The sequence below is a fragment of the Sminthopsis crassicaudata genome, chromosome 3 (genome assembly GCF_048593235.1).
Source record: "Sminthopsis crassicaudata isolate SCR6 chromosome 3, ASM4859323v1, whole genome shotgun sequence".
In the NCBI taxonomy this organism is placed as follows: domain Eukaryota; kingdom Metazoa; phylum Chordata; class Mammalia; order Dasyuromorphia; family Dasyuridae; genus Sminthopsis; species Sminthopsis crassicaudata.
This window is the reverse complement of record NC_133619.1, coordinates 249,082,075-249,102,899: the sequence shown is the minus strand read 5'-3', so window position 1 is coordinate 249,102,899 and position 20,825 is coordinate 249,082,075. Positions and strand designations below refer to the sequence as shown.

The window sequence follows — 20,825 nt, the reverse complement described above, 5'->3', positions numbered from 1 at the left end:
TATTCTTTTTATTTGCACTATTACAGCCATTGTGTATTCTTCCCACCCCTCACCCCCTTTTTTGGTTCTTAATCAGTTTCTGTCTCTATTAATTATTTTCTGTGTGACTATAGGAAAAAAAACACTTAAACTGCCTGGATTTGTTCAACTGCAAAAGAAGGGGCGTTAAACCAAATGGCCTCTGAAGTCCTAATTCTAACTCCAAATCTATGGTTGTATGATTTCTCTGGTCATAAATTGTTTAGACCAAGTGGCTAAGTTCAATGAAATGAGACAAATTCTGCTTCTTTTTTCTAGTATGTGTGTTTGATGTTTGTGAATAATTTGTGTTTCTGGGTTAGCATTGAATATACATAGTTATGTGTTCCTTTTTAGGATAGGAGAATTGTAGGATCAGGATGCCAGAAAGTCAAAAACTGACATGATAAATATGGATAGAGCCATTTGACAATTAAAAATATTTTGAAGTTCATTACACAGCCACACATATATATTAGTACCTGTATTTGTTTATGGCACAGCTAGGTGGTGCAGTGGATAGAATATTGGGCTGGGAGTCAGAAAGATCTGAGTTCAAATCCAGCTTCAGATACATCCTGGCTGTATAATCAAGTCACTTAAACTCTATTTGCTTTAGTTCTTCATCTGTAAAATGCTAGAGAATGAAATGGCAAACCACTCCAAAAAATTTCATGGACAAGTCCATGTGGTTACTAAGAATCAAAAAGGACTGAACAATAATATATGTTTATAGAGATAACTAGGAGACACAGTAGATTTAAAAAAATAGGTCTAGAGCTAGGGAGACTTCAGAAACCAGCTGTGTGAACTTACCTGCCTCAGTTTCCTTAATTGGAAAACAGGGATAATAATAGCATCTACCTCTGAGGATTATTAAATTAATTTAATTTTTAAATATTTTAAAGCACTGAACACAGTGCCTGGCACATAATAAGTGTTATGTCTATCTTCTATAATAGACATATTTTAGTATGTAGATGGGGGAATTTATCTTTAGTGTTGTCCAGTGGAACTAGAGAAAATAAACTCAATAAGTAAGTTCCTAGGGCCAAATGATGCTGTTCATTCAGTTAGCAGCCCAATTAAAATTTATTCCTACAGTTTTCTGTATATGCAAATTTTGAGTGCTCATATGACTGATGTGAGTAGGATTATTACTCAAAACTATATGTAAGTCAAAACAGCATTCAGTTAAAGATATAAACATGAATGATAGGCTGGAGGGTTTTTTTTTTTAAGGTACTGGAATATATGATCTGACAAATCTTTCTTTTAATGTTAGCCATTGAGCAGATGTTATTTGCATTCATACAGCATTAGGACACACACAGATAAGAGTAATTGTAATGAGGGAGTTGGTTTCAATTGAATCTACTATTTATTGTCCTATAGTTTCCTGTTAGAAATACAGCCTTTTTGGGACTCAATTCTTGAAGCTAGACTTCTTATACATGCTAAACATAGTGCCCCAGACAAAATTCTAAAGCTATAAACTGCAGAAAGTTACAGACCTACGTTGGTAAAAGGATTGAAGGAAATTTCTCCTGTTACTTTCTCTTACAAAGGGATGTGATCACAAGTTAAGGGAGGAAAACCCAAATTCCATATTGTGCTGGGATTATATAAATTTAGAACACTACAGAACACTAAAGCAAGAAGAAAAATAAATATTTTTCTAGTAATGACTAATGGTGACATCCCCATGTATTATTTGGATTTTGTTGTGACTAAGCAAGAGGAAGCAGAAGACCATATCACATTTAAGTTAGGTCCAGGATATGTAAATTTCCAGTACATTGTCTCAGTTCTCTTTTTTAGTATAAGTCCTATAGTCTTATTAACATGGTCATAAGCCAATATACCATTCCAGACATGTTTTTCTTCTTTTAGGGGAGAAATGAAAAGGAAAGAAAATAAGTAGCAGAATCTTGAGAAAATTCTAACCTGGAAGAGTCAGGTTCAAGTCCCAGCTATCACTAACTAGGTTGTGTGACCTTTGGAAAATCAGTTAACTTCATCTGAGAAATGTGGGAATTGAATTGGAATAACTTCTAAACTCTGCTTTCCAGCTTTCCCATTCTGCAATTTATATAGAGTTGGTCTAATTTCCCCTGGTTCCCATATCCATAGTAAACCTTCCTTCTTAAATGCCATCACTCTTTATAATACAGAAGGATATAGGAAATGCAATTGTAATCTGAATAATATGAAAATAGCCTGCCACTTGAATAGCATAATATTTAAATTAGATCTTCATTCCTTTTCTGTGCGTTTAATTTTTTTTTTTAATGTTCAGGTGTGGTTTCTAAATAGCAAATGCTGCAAGTATTTTATGTTATTTTTGTATTGTACGTAGTGTGTTATCTGTCTGTAATCCACCTCATTGCTCGTCTTTGACTGAATCTCTCCCTCATTCCATTCCACAGTTCTCTGACCCTCACAAGCATCTTAGCTCTTTGAGTTTAGCTGGAACAGGCAGTGAAGAAGAAGAACAGGTAATTTCTAACTCTATTCATTAAGAAGAATATAAAAATCTAGACCCACAAAAGCTTCAGAAAAATATCACAATGAACAAAATCAGAACTTTGTAGAGCAGCAAGTAGATATGTGCCAGAATTAACCTCCATAGATTGCATTAATTTATAATTCATACCCTTCTCACTTTATCCACATTCCTCTCATGTCACTTGTTTTGTTTTTGTAAACATATTTCTTTCTGGCATCATAGGAACTTCCTAGAAATATCTGAGCCAACCCTCTTTACAAATTCTATTTCCCCAAAAGTGTTCAGTAAAACCACCTAGTAGTGTATTTCACCTTTCACTTCTGTAGTTTTCTCATAAATAAGAGGATGTGTGATTGAACTTTAATATGTTACAGACATTGTCATTATTTAAATGTCAGGTTTTTTAAAACACCCTCAGAATTACTTGGCTTCATTCAGTTGAGCTAATAACAGCAATCCACATAGCAAGGCACAATTCCAAACTTGTGGCATTAAGTAAAATGAAATAGATAACATAAGTAAAAAACTTACTATTATAAAATAAAATAAATGATAACTTACTGTCATTGCTGTTAATATAGTTCAGGGTAAGGAAGGGAAAAGGACGGCATCTTCTTTCTTGCATTAGTTATGAGGACCAAATTTTGGTTGAAAGAGTTCTTTACATATAAAACTAAGCTTCAAGAACAAACTCAATTCAGTCAATCAAATGGATGACTAAAACAGACACTAATTGATGTAACTGTGCATTAAATCCCAGAGGGATGGAGATGTATTTGTGCCACAGGACACTTAGTATGGCCTTGTATACACATAGGAGCTTAACAAATCTGACTGTGATGTTTTCATGCTATCAAAAAAGCATTGTGATTTTTTAAAAAATCCATTATTTGAGGATAATTCCATAGTATCACTTCCTGCTTGAATAGGTTATTTAGATTTTTTCTTTTTAAAAAAATAATATTTTATTTTTCCCCTAATTACATGTAAAGAAAATTTTAACCCATTCTTTTAAAATTTTGAGTTCCAAATTTTCTCTTTCTCTAAGGCAGTAAAGCAATTAATATAGGTTACATAATGTACAATCATGCAAAATATTGAATATGTTGTTTTATTATTGTTGTTTAAGTCAAAATCTTAGAATTTAAAAAACTAAAAACTAAGGGCAAAATTCTTAAATATCCATGCTGATCTCAGAACTGTCCCCAATTAATTTAAAAATAAAAAATAAAAATTTAAGCATAGGTGCCTTGCAGAATAATAAATTAAATAAACCAGAATAAGCATGCTATATATTTTACTTTTGAATTACAGACACAGCCCCTATATATTTGCTTTACAAAAAAAAGCATAGAATATGTATGTGATTTTGTAAACACAATTTTCAAATGCAGAAATCAAGATTTATGAGACTGTCATTTGTGGCATTTTAAAAGGCTATTTGGCACAGGAGCAGCTGGGCAGTGAGGAAGATCTGAATTCAAATCCAGCCTCAGACCCTTACTAGCTGTATGACCATGGACAAACTACTTAAGTCTCAGTTTCTGCATTTATAAAATGAATTGGAGAAGGAAATGGCAAACCATTCTAGCAACTTTGCCAAGAAGGCTCTAAAAGGCATCATGAAGATTCAGACATAATTGAAAAATGACTAAATAACAACAGTTTGGCACAAGGGAAAAGATATTAGCTGTGGATTCAAACCCATCTTTTGCTAGCTAACTTGGGCAAAATGCTGAACAAACTTAGGCCTTAGTCTCTAAAATGAAAAGGTTGAACTATATGATTTCTGAGACCCCATCCAATTTTAGAAATCAGCTGACAATTTAATTCAATTCAACAAGCATTTATTAAATAACAAATATGTACAAAGCTCAATGATAGGCACTGGAATAAGAAATACAAAATGTAAAAAGTAATTTATTTTTTCCACTTACATGTAAAAATAGTTTCCAACCTTCATTTTTTAATAATATTTTTGAGTTCCAAATTTTTCTCCATCCCTCCTTTCTTTCCCCCCTCTGTAAGATAACAAGCAGTAAAGCATTGGTTATACATGTGCAATCATGCCAAATACATTTCTACATTAGTCATGTTGTGAAAGAAGAAACAGAATGAAAGGGAAAAACCATGAGGAAAAAAAAATGTGAAATTAGCAGCATAAGAAATTAAATGAGGAGCAGCTGGGTGGCGCAGTGGATAGAGAACTAGTCCTGAATTCAGGAGGACCTGAGTTCAAATTTGGTCTCAGACACTTAACTCTGGTTTGTGTGACCCTGGGCAAGTCACTTAACCCCAACGGCCTCAGCAAAAAAAAGAAATTAAGGGAGAATTTTTGGGGGGAGTTTTGTGGAAGCCACAGATCACAACAAAAGATCCCAGATGACTCAGAAGTTTAGAAATTCAGAAATATATGAAAAAATATATATATGGTATAGTATAATATTAACATACTTTATCTTTTAATAACATAAATACACAAACTTACCTCTTTGGTACAAAGGGAGGATAAAAGAATTTTACTTGCATCTTCTAGATCACATGGGGAGCTGGGGGTAGGGGTAGGGAGACACAACCCCCAGCACTACTCCCCTGTGGGAGGGATAAGTGGAATGGGCTGCTATACCAATGGCTCCCCCCCAAGGGAATATTGAAAAATGGTTCCTAGACCCTGGTGACAACGAGAGATATAAGACAAGGTAAATATGCCTCTGGTCACTAGCAGCCAGAGCCTGCAGTGCTTACTAGGTATTCACAGTAAGTAACAACCCTTTTCACTAAAAGGTAGACTTACTTTCGTCCAGCTAGCAAAAACTAAAATAATCCCTGTGTAGATAATCCCAGTATAGATAATGTAATGACCTGTGTAGAGGTTATCTCTATATCAGGAGAAAATGAGGAAGGTCCCTAAACTACAGCTGCTTCCTGCTTCTTCATGCTGGTAGCCATTTGAGTTATGATTAGTGCTCCTAATTTGTCTTTTTAAATCCTCTCAACTCTTGCCTTCCCTCCTCCCTTTTAAGTCCAGATGACCCCACTAAAATTTACAAAAGATAGGACTTCAAAATTCTATGCAGAGGGGAAGGTTGCTTTGCTTGACCGCTGATTCTCCTGATACCTCTCAGAATCACAATAAGTAAGTGGAGGCCAGGAGAAACTTTTAGAGATATCAGGTAAAAGATTGCTTTTGTCTACAATTCTCCCCTCCCCCCCCCCCCAAATGACTACAGGATTAAAACGGGGAATTGCCCAATCCTGTCTAAAATTGTGCACAAATGGGTATCTTGATTGCTCCAGGCCTCAAAAAACTGTCATTACATTTTGGAAAACAAAACCAAGACTGAAAGGCAAAAGGAAGGCAAAGTGGAAAAAAAGAAATTGGTTTCCTTCCAATTTCTTCATATATTTTCCCAGAGAAGTCGAGATTAGAAGGGTTAGGAGCAGAGAAAAGGGGTGGGGGGCAGGAACTATTCACACTTCCTGAGATCTCTTGATATTGTGCTTCCATAATTTTTTTAAGAGGGAAAAAAAATTAATGTTGGTGTGAGCCCATGTGAGCTTACCAGCTCCTTCTGAGGATCCATTGTTTGGGTTGTTTATATAACACAGTTCTCAGTTTCCAATCAATAAGGAAGAGATGCTGCTCCTTTAGTAAACAGCAGTCCTTTTTTCCAATTTTAAAAAATAAGTATACACGTGATTGTGAGATGCCTTTATTTCCAGGAATACAATAAAAATTTTATTGACCGACTGATACTGACTGAATTTTTCTTTTTTTAAGCCAATTTTTTATTATTTCAAGTCAGATAGTATCCTTGTTTCAGAAGGCCTGAGTTTACCTCTGTATAAAGTTACCCATATCATCAATTTTCTGAATCTAGATCATAGATCCTCATGAGACTATCTAGTAGTTATCAGGCTTTTTTGCCTTTTACATTGATTTTGTTTTCTGAGTTTTGTTGTTGTTTTATTCCTCCATAAGCTGATAGATATGGAAACAAAAATAGATTCTAAATGCCTTTGGTTCCTCCTTCCTGCAATTTCAAATCGTTTTTTTCTGACTGGCTAATGCAACTAAAATTTGTTTTCATTAGACAGGAGCAGCGTCATTTAGACTAATATGACAAATGAATGACTTACTGAAGTAATTTGCCTATAGGGGACAGCAAGCATTTTTTTTTTGAAAGACTTCTCAAGTCTCACATTCAGAAGAATGTTGTCACTCAGGCTTTGCTAGATTCACTGTGCAAAAATAAAATTATTGTCTTACTCATTAGTTCAACCACAAAATTGAACTTTGTTGATTTTCAACATTGCACAGATTAAAAATTTGGTGCTGGGATTTTTCAAGGGGGTTTTGGATCTAGGGCTGTCAGTAAACATATATTTTTTTTTTTAATCTATACCACAATCTTACACTAAATAGGCTGTGGTCCGAATTTTGGTCATAATTGCTGTCTTTCTCTTTGCCCACATCACTTTATATTGATGAATATCTCTGCTGGAGAAGCCATTAGACGTCATTCAATTGAGGAGCCCTGCCAAATAAGATATTTCATAATGTTGAAAAAAGAAAAAAAACTTCCAAAGGAAGTTCAAAACTGAAATAACATCCCTTCCCTGGACAAAGTGTCCTCTATTGGGTAGATCCACCCAAGTTGGAGTGTTTGAATCAAAATATTTGTTTAGAAAACACATCAACCAGTCTGATTTACTAAGGCATGTAGGTACCATCAAAGCCATTCACAGATGTAAAAAAGCTTAATTGAGTAATTATCATTTGGATTTACTGTGCTTAAGCCAGAGTCACACCTAGACAAACTTATGAAATTAACAGCCAGAATTTGTATTTGGTGGCTTCCAACCTTCGCTGCTCCAATCAGGTATTTGTCCTTGGCAAAAAATTAAGGAATAATTATGGCTTTAATAAGGACTTAAGTGAGCACAGAAGGATTTTGGCCTTCAAAACCTGAGAGAATGAAGCCATTGACATGGGATCATATGTGGTGAAATTGATGTTCTTTAAGTAGCACAGCACATAGAGAACTCACTTGGACTGCCAATCTCTAGTGCAGCCTAATTATCCCATATACAAAGAGAAACTCTGTGTGGTTTATCTGTCATATCTAAGTATACAAGGGGGCAAGTCCCCTTTACTAGGATTATGGAACATAGAATGGGCACGATTCCTGCCTCTAAAGCTTTTTGAATTCACTGGAAGCCAGGATAGAAGTATTCTTAATTTAGCACTTCAGAAGTTCTTAGAAATGTATGACATATTTTCATGTTTTTATATAACATTTTGGCTTTCACTTAACATAGTCACAAGATTTGGAGCCAAGAAGTGTGGGTTCCATTCCTGGATCAATTGATTTTAGGCAAGTTACTTTATCTGAGTTCCAGATTATTAAGAAATGAGGTAGTATGGTGGATCAAATCCTATATCAGGAAACCCAGAATTCAAATCTTGCCTCAGATTCAGGGCAAGCTACTGAAATTCTTTGAGCCTCTTTTCCCTCCTCTGTAAAATAAGGATAATAACAGCAACTACCTGAAATGTTAAGATACAATAAAATATGGAAAGTTTTCTTCACTAAATATTACCTATTAGCTATTATTATGATATGTCCCATCAATAAGATGGGGTTGGTAAGATGTGACCTACCTACTTTATTGCCCTGTTGTGAGACTGAAAAAAAGAGAATTTAGGTAAAGCAGTTGGCAAGCACTAAAGCATGATAAGGATTTCATCCCTTATTTGTTATTGTTTTTATTAAGGTATTAGAGAATTCTCCTTATCAATGCCACATTTAGAAATTATTTAGAATGTATATTTAAGTACAACAAAAATAATAAAATAAAAAACATTTTTGGATGTGGTAAATAAGTAGAAAATTTAGAATTCCTCATAAGAAACACCAGGAGACAGTACAAAAACTAAGCACATCAAGAGTAACACATAAATGTTTGGAATCTAATTCTTTTTCTTTTTTAACCTAATGCCCTGAATGTCTTTGCTTTGTTTTCCAAAGGTCCCTATAGTTTCTTCTTCCAGACCCCTCTCTCCAGACCATCTTTTCTCCAGACATGCCAGTGATACCATGACATCTCCACGGACATCTGACAGTAGTCTCTCACCTCTAGCAGATTTCGATTATCCTCCTGAATTCTCTTCCTGCCTTGATAACTCTGCAGCAAAGCACAAACTCTTGGTTAAACCTCGAAACCAGAGGTCCAGCAAAATGAGAAGGTTGTGTTCGGTAAGTCACATCTCACCAAAGAGAAGTAGGGCTCGGTACTCTTTGCATGTGCCTCCGAGGATGATTCTTTGATCATTGGAGCAAAACCTACTCATGGCTCTACTCATTTTCACCATGCATACTACTGGGTCTGACTATGTTGCCTAGATAACTTAGTTGGTCCCAGGAAGAATAGCTGAGGTGTGAATGTTAGAGTGATGGTCTCTCTTGAAGAAAGAACTTAGTCCTTTCTGACTGTGGAGGTGATGATTCCAGGAAAAAGAATGGACATTGGCAGGATGCCTTATGAATGCTTTGATTAAGTTGACCTTTGATTAGTGAGTTTCTTGCTAATTTAGTTCTCTTGGATGGAAAGTTGTCTGTTTTTCCCTAACTTTATGGAAAACAGACTCCTTTTCTTTTGCCAGATAATGTCATTATAGTTGGATACAGATTCCCACAGTGTTCTAGGTCCAATAATGTTGACTTTCAGGAGAATCAAGAGGCTGAGACTTTTCAGTGTTCTAGGTATTCTTTTTATATGAGAAAATAGTTTTATCGGGTGTTTTTTTTCTCCCTTTAAAGGTGGATAAGCCTGATAAGGTACCTGTAAGGCTGTATGCTTTTTCAAGGCATAATGTCAACAAAAGTCTTTTTGTAACAAAAAGAATGTAAATGGACCTGTGCAATATGGAAACGAACCCTCCCAAAATTATTCAAACTTCTTATTCTTTGCAATATGTTGACTGAGCAAACATGAGACCTTTTAAGGACTTTATAAAGCATCTGGCAGTTGTTCCCAGTCCTCTGATCTTGAATAGTTTACAATTTTAAACAGTTATTTTCTCATTTAGTCCTTGCAATAACTCTAAGAGGTAAGTGCTGTTATAGCCATTTTATAGTTGAGGCATATAAGAGTTAGTTAAGTGACTAGTCCAGGGTCACAGCGAATAAATGTCTTAGGCCAGATTTGAAATCACACACTCAGTGCTCTATTATCCATTGCATTATCAACTGCTTTCTTAAGGAGAGAGAGCAGGAAACCTGGAATTTCTAAGGACTGACTTCCTTCCCATGGTATATGGTGAAGGACCTTCTTTTGCCATTTGAAGTCCAATGTTCAGCTTTAGATGCCATCTTTGAAAATGCCCCTCCATTGCCCAGACTCTGAGAAGCCTTTGCTATAACTGAATTCCTGCACTGTCTTGAATTAAATGCTGGGTCAGTTTTATGGTAGGCAAAAACTGTTACTGGAAGGTCCATTTCTTCCTCTGAATATATTTTGTCACTTTTGATTACAGATTCCCTGAATCAAGAGATTTCTGGATATAACTTTGAAGCACTGTATACATATTCTTGTATATTAGGTAGCTACCTACTTATCTGACAAAACTGACTCATGTCAAAAAGCAGTTAAATAATATTTCTCAAATTTCTATCCAAGCAACTAAAAATACTGGAGTTTGTTGAAAATTCCACATTTTCATCTCTTCTGCCAGCTTCCCTCCTTAGGATATTACTGGTCATAGATTCAGAGCTGGAAGGAACCTTGGGAATTATTTTATCCAATACCCTCATTTTACAGATGAGAAAACCAAGGCCTTAAAAAGAACTGATTCGCCATAGGGTCACAGAAGGTAGTAAGTAGCAAAGCTGGATTTGAACCTAGTGCTCTGTTCAGTCCTATGATTTAGATCTCTGGAACTGAGAGGTTCTAGGAGAATAAAAAGTTTGGTAATTGTCTCAAGTACCTCCCAGAAATCAATGGCAATCAACAAATATATAGTACCAGTTGTGTGGTAGGTTTTATAGAAAATAGAATATATAATATTGTTCTTGCCCTCAGGGAGTTTATAGTGTAGTTGAAGAAATAAAACAGATGAATAGATAACTAATATAGATCCTGCTGTTATTTCAGCCTTCCATTAAAGTATACACACTTAAGTGATAACTCATGATATAAAGGTGATCTTGAGTTCTCAAAGGCAATGTCAGCAGAGCACAACCTCTACTAGGTTCAGCCAACTTAGAAAATATTTCAAATAAAAAGCAAGTAATGGACTGTGTGTCTATTGTCTGCACACGAGCCCGTTCAATTCAGAGAGGTTTATCACCACCTTAACAGATGAACGATCTGGGGGTTTGGGCCATAGCAAGTCTCAAAGACTTTCCTAAAATGTAGAACGATTGTGCTCTGTGTTGGCACATCAGCAAAATTATATTTCCCGGTAGTATAATTTTAGCAGGATGACATTGTCTGACCCAAAGGAGAAAACCCTTATAAATTAGTTTTTGCTTACATACATTCCATTTCAAGAATTAATTGTTTCTCAGTCGTGCTATATCTGTTGATTAATGAGGTGAAAAATCCAGAAATAATGAAATGGTATTCTAAATGTATGAAAGGAGGGAAAAAATTAAGGCTGGAGTAGAAAAAATAGTCTGAATGTCTTTAAAAAATTCTCTACCATCCAGGCATGGTAATGGTACTTCTTTAAACCCAGTGAGACTGAAGCTGGCACTTCTCTTGAATTTAGGAATTGTAAACAACAGTGAACTGTGCCAATTAGGCATCTATATTAAACTCAGCATCAATATGGTTACTGACCCCGTACCTTAGGGAGGAGTCCATGAGGTTGCCTGAATAGGGGCCATTTGGCTCACATTAAAAATGGAGCAGGTCAAAAGCTCATTAGTGGGATCAGTCTTATAATTAGCCCTTGTACTATCAGCCTCAGCAAGATAGGGAGACCCAGTCATTTGAAAAGACTTTTTTAAAAAGAAAGGAAGGAATAAAAGTAAAATGGGCATTATTGATACCAGTAGAGAAAGAAAGCAAATGCCAGGAAATTATTAGAATGAAAGCTTCTCAAGCAGAGATTTTCTGCTTTTTTGTCATATTTAGTTCAAATTCTTTTAGCTGTGTGATCTTAGACAAGTTTTTTCATCTTCTTGGGCTTTAGTTTGCTTTTTAGTAGAAGTAATATCAAACTATATTATCACTAAAATTCATTATTTTTATTATATTCTCTAATAAAACTAGTAATAGGAGGACAGATATGGTGTGTCTGTTGAGTGGAACAAATCATAAGATCTTTTTAAGGAAGTATTTTGTTTTTTTACATTTTTAAAAGAAAATGAAAGACAATTTTTAATATTAATTTTTCAAAATTTTTTGATTTTCATATTTTCTCCCTTCCTTCTTCCCCTTCCCCTCTTTGTTAAGCAATTTGATAGAGGTTATATATGTACAATTATGTAAAACTTATTTCCATAATTAGTCATGTTATGAAAGAAGAAGCAGACCAAAAGTGAAACACACACATACACACACAAAATAATAAAATGAAATAGTATACTACAATCCTCAATCAGATTCCATCAATTTTCTATAAATGTAAATGGTGTTTTCTATCAGGAATCCTTTTGTTTTGAATCAAACAATAAGATCTCTTAAAGACATTATTGAATAATCTTTCTTTCCACAAACTCTGAGTAGCATTTCAAACCTTATATCCTTATAAGTATTTATCATATAATTTTACATATGTAATTATTCCAGAATGTAAAGTCCATGAGAATGGGGCTCATATCTTAACTGTCTTCATATTTCTCCCTACACCTAACCAGTACTTTGAACTTATTAGGAACCTAATCAATGATTGTTGAACAAATGAATGAACAAGTGAATTCAGAAGAGAAAGAGATCATGACTATTAACTGGGAATCTTTCACCAAGAAGAAAGTTAAGCTGAGATTTTTAGGATTTAGATGGATCAAGAGATGGACATTCTGAGCACAAAAAAAATGTATAAGGTAGCAAAGAGCACAAAGTATAGCCTGATTTAAACAGAGAGATCATAATAGGGAGAGAGATCACTAGAGAACTGGAGAACAGTTAAGGAACTAGTCTTGTACATTAAAAAAGAATCCACAGATATTTCTGGGGTGAAGTTATACAGTTTCACTGGAAATTATTTGTTTGAGATTTCAAATAGGTTAATTATATAGGAGATTGAAAAAGGATGTTTTAGTTTGTTTAACAGTTTTGTTTATAATTATATCTGCTTTTGTAGTAATCATTTTTTAAAATATCACAATAGTGACAGGAGGTTTTTGGGTTTTTTTTTTAAGAAAGCTGGAAATTAGAGGAGGAAATTCACATTTTTTAAAAAAAATTAGCTCTATAAATATTTAAAGTAGTAATGAAATTTAATACATTTTATATTTCTTACAGCGTGCACAGTCAGAGTCTCTAAGCGACCTGACTTGTACCCCAGAGGAAGAAGAGGAGGACGGGAAGCAAATACTCAAAGACCACAAAGATGAGAATTCCAATTACGGCCAGGAGGAAATGATGGACAAGGAGACCATAGCTAATAGCCCAGAGATTCTGAAGTCAGAGATATCTGAGGAGCCTTCCCAGAGCCAAGAGGACCAAGATGAAAAGCCTGGGGTGTCTCAACTTCCTGATGTATTTGCCAGCCCAGGGGAATTGTCATCAATAGTAAATAACCTTGAGGCTACAGTGGAAGTCAGTTGTGCAGAGTCAGACCATTTACTTTCTTTAGACCCCTCTTCTCTTCCTGAAAACTCCTCTTCTCCTACTTTAGATGAGGAAGAAAGCAAAGAAACAGCTCTCACAGAAGTGTCTCCTCCTATAGAGAGCACATGTGAGGAGTTGGTTTGTGCACTTAATGAAGTCCAAAATCAATCTGCTGACAGCCCTCTAGATATACCCTCTCCAAAGGCTATTTCCAACACTACTGCAATTTCATCCAGTTTAGATTGTTCAGAAAAAAATATAGAAGAGTCAAAAGACAGCCTGGAATTGTCTGATGCTGGGGAATCAATGAAAGAATCCACTGTAATACCTGACTTGGGCACTCAGTTACCAAAGAGTTGTTTGAAAAACAAAAGCTCTTCAGTCACCTCAAGTCCCAGTGTTTCTCCCACTCCTCTAGGTTTAGTGTCACCACAATTGGGACCTACCCCCTGGCACTTGGAGAAAAACACCACCCCAGAAGAGGTCCCCAAGTCTGAGCAGCAAAGCTCTCCTCCCACGGTTACTGGGAGAGAGGTATCAGAAGGGAAACTGGAAAGGGGAACCAGTGAAGTGAGGAGTTCCAGAAAATTTTCTGTGTCTTCCTCCTGGGAGAGACCAAAAGCTAGCAGTCTGTATCCAAAAGAACATGTAGGCAGCGAAACTCCGTCAAGCACAAAATTGTCCTTGCTGAAGACAAACCTGACTCCAAAAAATGAGGTCACTAAGGATAATCTTCAGATGAACACTGAACACCAGGAAGGGAAATTGGGCATTATAAAACAGGCAGTCTCAGTTGAGAGTGACTCTCAGAACTCTGTAGATAGAGAGGGGGATCACACTGGGCTGAGCTGCATGTCCCCGGCTTCTAGTGTCTTGCCTCCAAAGGCAGATCCCTGTCCACAGTTACCGAGTCAGCCTGTCATTGAAGACAAAAACCCCTTTCAAGTCAAACTGCGGTCCACCTCCTTGTCTTTCAAATATAGAGATGGATCTTTCCCAGAATCAAAAGGAATGAAGCGATACAGTGCAGAGATCAGGGTGGAGAAAGGAGGGTTGACTTTGCTTTCCAAAGATGAAAAAACTCGAATCAAAAGACTATCAGATATAAGTGCAGCTAGTCCTTTAAATGACAAAGTGAAAGGTAAAACCAAGTCCTCTGAGCAGCTTAGTCACAAGCCTCCTTTACCCAAGAAACCTGTTTTGCAAACTGTAACTACTCCCCACTCACATACACTCCCTCCTGGGAACCTTGAAAAACTGGACAAATTAACCAAGTCTCCAGAATCCAGAAATGAAACTAAGACCTTGGAGAAAAAGTTGCCTCTTCACAAAGTAGCTGGTAAGAATGCTGATCATGTGTGAGTCTGCTTTAGGATGGAGATGATTCTGAAATCTTCTACTGTAAGCCCTTTGAAATTTCTTGTTTGAGTTAGAACACGCATATGTGTAAACAGGAACATTTCAGGAATATTTGAAGAGTAAATAAAAAAATTCCTTTCAACTTCACAGAGAAATGTTTGTTGGCTTAAGGGAGCTGGGGGACAGGGTGAAGGGAGCAAAGAAACAGGTCTAGGAAGTGAAAGTAGAAGAAAAATTCATAACCTATTTGTCCCAAGTATGAAAGATTCAGATATGTAGAAAGAAGACAACAATAAAAGTGTAATAATTTCTTGACAGGAGACAGGGCACCCGTAAGTGAATGTTCTACTGTTCTCAGTTCATAATTTCCAGTTTAACACTTTATAAAATATCAATAGAGTCTAGGTTCCCTAGATAAATGGATTCCTATAAAATTATTTACATCCAGTGATCCAGATTGATCGTCTTGTTGTAAACCTATTCACATCATACCTCTCTTCTCAAAAACCTTCAATAGTTCTCCATTGACTATTCATATAAAGTATAATTTTCTGGTCCCTATCCAAAAGGCTTTCACAGCTTCTCTGAATCCTGCCTTTCAGTTTTACCTAACACTATTACCCTTCATTCCATCCAAATTGCTATTCATTAGCTACTATTCTCACCCTGACTTTTCTGGTTTCTATACCTTGGTTCATTCTGACAAATTTAGGGATCTGCAATTGAAACTTTTCCTTTGGTACTTCCTCTCCCAAAGACATGCTATTTACCCCTTACATCCTCTTCATCATCCTCCAGTGCACTGATACAAGACCTTTACCTACTGGTCTCAGGACTTCTAATCTAAAGATAGTTGAGACACTTCCCTAAAGCATACCTTTCCCACCAAAAGCATTCAGAGCCATTACAGGAGTCTCTTGGAAGTGGTTTGCACCTCTCTAGCTCTCTCTGACTCTTTGTTTCTGTCTTTGATTCTGTGTGTGTGTGTGTGTGTGTGATCTCTCTCTCTCTCTCTGGCTCTCTGTCCTTGAATCTCTCTTTCAATGTCTGTCTCTTTGTCTCAATGTCTGTCTGTCCATCTCTGTCTCTCTGTCTCTGTCTTTATCTCTGTGTCTTTCTCTCTCTCTTAATGTCTGTCTGTGTCTCCTTCCCTCTCACTCCCATATATACATACATACATACATAGACACATCACTCAACCAAAAAAAAGTAAATTCCTAGTTACAGTTCTGATTTTATAATCCATGCCTGGAAGGGACTTCCTCCTTCTCCCTTCTCCGCACACCTCTGCTCATTAAAAACTTTCTCTGCCTTCAGGGTCCAATTCATTGTAATATCCTTCATGAAGCCTTTCTTTATCTCTCCCAAATAAAAAGTTTTTCCCTCTTCAAATCTCTCTTGCCTTTTCCACATTGTTCCTTTTATCATAGTTATGTGTGCATATGCTTTAATTCTCTTATTAGAATGTGAGTGATGTCAGAAGATTTTTATTTCACCTGTTTTCCCAGTACTTAGTATGATTCCCTGAATATAGAAGGTGCTTAATATTTATTAATGTTATTATTAAATTCTTTCTAGCACCTAAGCCACTTCCTGATCATAAATTAAGTGCCTTTGAAACATGGCCCCAGTTTCTGAGTCAGGTTCCAAAAAAGACCCTCTCAGGTCATAGAGATACTGTAGTAATTTATCATCCTGGTTGTCTAGAAGAATTAATTCAGAGCCAAATTGTCCCTCGTTGCAGAGTTGATTTCCAGTGTATTGGATTACAACTATCTTAATAAAATTGTATTAAAAACATGTATATTTTTATGTTATAAATGAAAAGTTGAAACCATATCCATAAAAAAAATGTTATAGATGTATATATGGAATATAAGAATTTGTCAGTGCAGTCTTCTTTAAGAAATGGAAAAATTGAACTAGGCTACTTTTCTCTGTAATCCATCCTTCCCATTACTATCAGATTGATCTTCGGAAAGCACAGCTCTTCTTCTGCCATTATCCTATTCAAAAATCTTCAGAAACCACAGGCCCAGAATTCAGAAGCCTTAGCACTTCCTAGCTCTATGACTGGGCAAATCACTTACCCCCAATTGCCTCAAAAACAAAAACAAACAAAAGCAAAACCTTCAGAGATTTCCTCATTGTCTATGGGATTAAATTTAAACTCCTCAATTAAACATTGTCAGGGTCTTTCTTGTCTTTTACTTAACTATCTTTCCAGCCCTGTCTTCCACTATATCCTTACATTTCGAACCCTAACTTATTTGATATTTCCTAAGATTCTATCTTGGAGTTCATGATCTCACTGTCATGGAATATTCCACTGCCCTACCTACACCTATTGAAACCCTATCTATCCTTTAAGACAAATCAGATGCTAATTCTCTGATCTAACCTTTCCTGACTCTACTCAATCAGATATAATCTGCTTCTCTGAATTCTGAGAGTATTCTGTTCCACCTCTACTTAATCAAATATAATCTACTCCATCTCTGAATTCAGATAGTATTCTGTTCTACCTCTACTTAATCAAATATAATCTATTCCATCTCTGAGTTCAGACAATATTCTGTTTCAACTTTTTCATAGTATTTTTTCTTTTAACCTTGCTTTGTAGTTATTCATATTATTTTCTTACCTTCTTTCCCCTTCTTTAATTACAAGTTCCTTGAGGTCAGAAGAATGTGTTTTCTTCATCCTCGCGCCTAGCACAATGTGTTGCTTCAAAGAACATGCTGAATAAACATTTCTCAAATTGGATTGTATGTGTTTGAGAAGGCTGATTAAGTTTTATTTGCAGTGATTCAGATGAACAGAGTATTCTGTTGGGTATGTGCACTTAATTCTGCCTGCTAGCTTCTTATTAGGAACAAATATACCAGAGAATAAAATTATAGTCTTTTTGGCTCATTGTTGCCAAAGAACTGTGTAAATGGTATTTGTGTGTTTTTAATGTGTAAGAGATGAGATGATGTCTATGTTGTAAGAGAGAGAGACAAAAAAATCAATAAACATTTATAAGTGCCTCCTATGTAGTATAGCTAATGAACACACACACACACACACACACACACACACACACACACACACACACTGCACTTCATCCTTAATCCCAGAATCCTCATAAGCTTTTAGCTTTATCATAATTACTCTCAGGACTTGGACTTACTCCCATCAAAGGAAATGAATAAATAACAAAGGCCCAACATCCCAGATAAACTCTTAATGTATAAATAACTCTCAGAACAATACCCCAAAGTTCTGGATTTCAAAAACCAGGTTCATTTGGGAAGAGGCCTTTGCCTCAAATCTTTTCTCTTTGGCAGTTTTTTTCCCTCAAAAAGAATTTCCCCTCTGAACTTCAGAATATAGCTCATGTCCAGGTCTCCATGGATGTGATGTGACTGTGTATAGGATAGCCTTCTAGTACATCACAGACAGTATACAAAAGGGGAAGGAAGGGGAAGGGAATAAGCATTTTACACAATTATTCTGTACCAGGAACTGTTCTAAAAAAAAAAAAAAAAAAAAAAAGCTTTATAAATATTATCTCATTAGATGCTCATAAAAAATCTGGGAGGCAGGCACCTATCTATTATGATTCCCATTTTACAGTAGAGGAAATTGAGGCAGTCAGCAATTAAATGACTTAAGGGTCCAAGGACAGATTTAAATTCAGATTTTTATGACTCCAGGCCCAGCATAGTATCCAAAAGTATCACCTGATTTCCTCAATATAACAAACATAAACATAAATACACACTAATATACATGTATGCATATATATGTGTGTGTATATATAGGTATATGTAGTTAGATCTACATATATAAATATATATATGTATATATATATAAAATATTTATATATTCTTTCTCTCTACTGATTCTTCCCTCCTTCCCATGGACCCATATGGTTCTCCAGACTCATGGCACCATTTTATAATTTTTGCTTCCCTTGCAAGGAAACAACACTAAATTTCTAGGCAAATTTCCATATCTCTGAACCCCCAAGATATAATATATATAATATATAATCTATCACTGCAATTTGTGAATTTCATGAACCACTACAGAATGCAGAACTATATACAAAGATTTGCTTCATTATCTAGCAAAATGGCATGCATTGGGAATGAGGAAGACTTTTGTTTTTTTCTTTTTCTTATTTTTTTTTTTAACTTCTATAAGCTGGGTTTTTTTTTTGTTTTTGTTTTTGTGGTTTTTTTGGTTTTTACTTTTTTTTTTTTTTCTGTTTGTTTCTGGTTGCTTGGGATAGATTTTTAAAAGCAAAGAGGCAGATGAGTGCCTAGAGAAACTTTATAGGTTAGGAATAAGGATAAGCTTAGACCTATACAGCTATGGAACATCTGGATGATCACATAAAATTGATGATTTAAGAACTATCTCAGAATTGTGCATCATGGGCACTGCACTGGAAAAGGCTTTCAGGAAAGTAGGTAACTAGTGACTAAATTCCTTGGAGAAAGACTTCTTCTACCTCAACTTCCTCTCCTTTCACTCTCTTCTGATCTCTCTGAACTCTACCTTTCTTTCAGCTGAAACTACCTCTGGAAAGTTACCAAGGATCTCTTCATTGGTTCTCAATTCTTATCCTTCTTGATTTTTCTGCAGCCTTTGACACTGCTGATCTAACTTTTCTCTTTCTATGATAATACTCTATCCTGATTCTTCTTTTGTTGATGTTCCTCCTCAATCTCCTTTCTTGATTTTTCAACTTGGATCATGTCCACCAATCAATCTTCAATATCCCTCAGATTCTGCCCTAAGGAGTTTATACTATTTACTCATTGAATTTAATTATCATCTGTATGTAAATGATTCTCAGATATAATTATCTAGTCCTAATCTCTCTCCTTCACTGAGTGGTCAGAGGCTAGCTGTGTAACCCTGGATAAAGCATTAAATCCTGTTTGTTTCAGTTTCCTCATATGTAAAATTAGCTGGAGAAGGAAATAGTAAACCCCTCCAGTATCTGCCAAGAAAGCTTCATGTGGGATCACGGAGAGGTGGACATAATTAAAAGCACTGAATGAAAGCGTCTCTCTTGATCTCCAGTCTTGTACGTCTAACTTTTAGACATGTTGACAAAACTAAACTCATGTCTTTTCCCCAACATTCTCCTCTTCCTAACTTTCCTAATATTATTAATGACACTACCATGTTTCCAATCACTCAGACTCATGATTTAAATTCATCATTGGCTCCTTACCCTCTTAACTAACTCTACCCTCTTAATTCTCTAACTCTCTTACCCACTTTTATCCATTCTATTGCCTAGAACTCTCAATTCTGCCTTGGCAACATCTCTAGCATATGCCCTTTTCTCCCTTCTGACCTCCCTGGTGCAGATTTTTTTTATTGCTAATGCCTGGTCTGTTTCAAAAATCTGTCGGTTTGTCTCAGCTTCAAGTCTCTCTCCATTATTCAGTCCATCTTCCACTCAGCTATCAAAGTGATTTCCCCAAAGATCTTCCCTAAAAATATTGAGAAAGTTAGAAAGAAGCAAATATTAGGTCTGATCACCATCATTCTCCCTTATTCAATAAACACCAGTGTTACTCTGTTCCATCCAGGATCAAATATCAAATCCTCTGTCTTTTAAGTCTTAACTTAAAACTTAATCTCTTCCTCCATTTCAAGCCTTCTCACACTTTTACTCCCTTCAATGTTTTGTCTGGTCCAGTGACACTGATCTTTTTGTCATCTCTCACACAAGACAGGTCTTCTCCCAACTCTGAATTCCTATAGGCTGTCCCCTTTCCCTGAAATACTCTCTCTATACTTAGGGAATGAGAAGTGGGAGTTGATCAGAGACCTAAATAGGAAGGTTTATGGGGAAGTGAGTTTTTATTAGGAACTTTGTATCTTTCTCTGGAAGATGCCCATTGACAGCCTTGATGAGGAATTGGAGGACACTTAGAAGATATTTGTTAGACTTTTACATGGGACTCATAAACAGGAGCCTTCAGACCTGTGGCAAACTTTTCTAAGAGAGAGAGAGAGAGAGAGAGAGAGAGAGAGAGAGAGAGAGAGAGAGAGACCAAAACTTAGAGGCCTGAGATTAGACCTGGGTCCTAGCAGGAAAAATAGTTGTACATTTGTACAATTTACCTGGTGGAACCCACTA

General features: G+C 35.9%; 1 protein-coding gene across 5 annotated transcripts in view; it reads left to right on the top strand.

Moving 5' to 3' along the window:
- The window catches only part of CRACDL (CRACD like), a 227,623-nt gene that overhangs the window by 176,365 nt on the left and 30,433 nt on the right, over positions 1-20,825 (top strand). For 3 of the 5 annotated variants that reach the window (XM_074300363.1, XM_074300360.1, XM_074300359.1), the window contains 3 exons: positions 2,448-2,516; positions 8,560-8,787; positions 13,004-14,651. In XM_074300363.1, the coding sequence (XP_074156464.1) occupies positions 2,448-2,516; positions 8,560-8,787; positions 13,004-14,651 (1,945 nt within the window). The remainder of the gene's footprint in view (positions 1-2,447; positions 2,517-8,559; positions 8,788-13,003; positions 14,652-20,825) is intronic. The other 2 variants (XM_074300362.1, XM_074300361.1) reach the window with 1 other exon arrangement.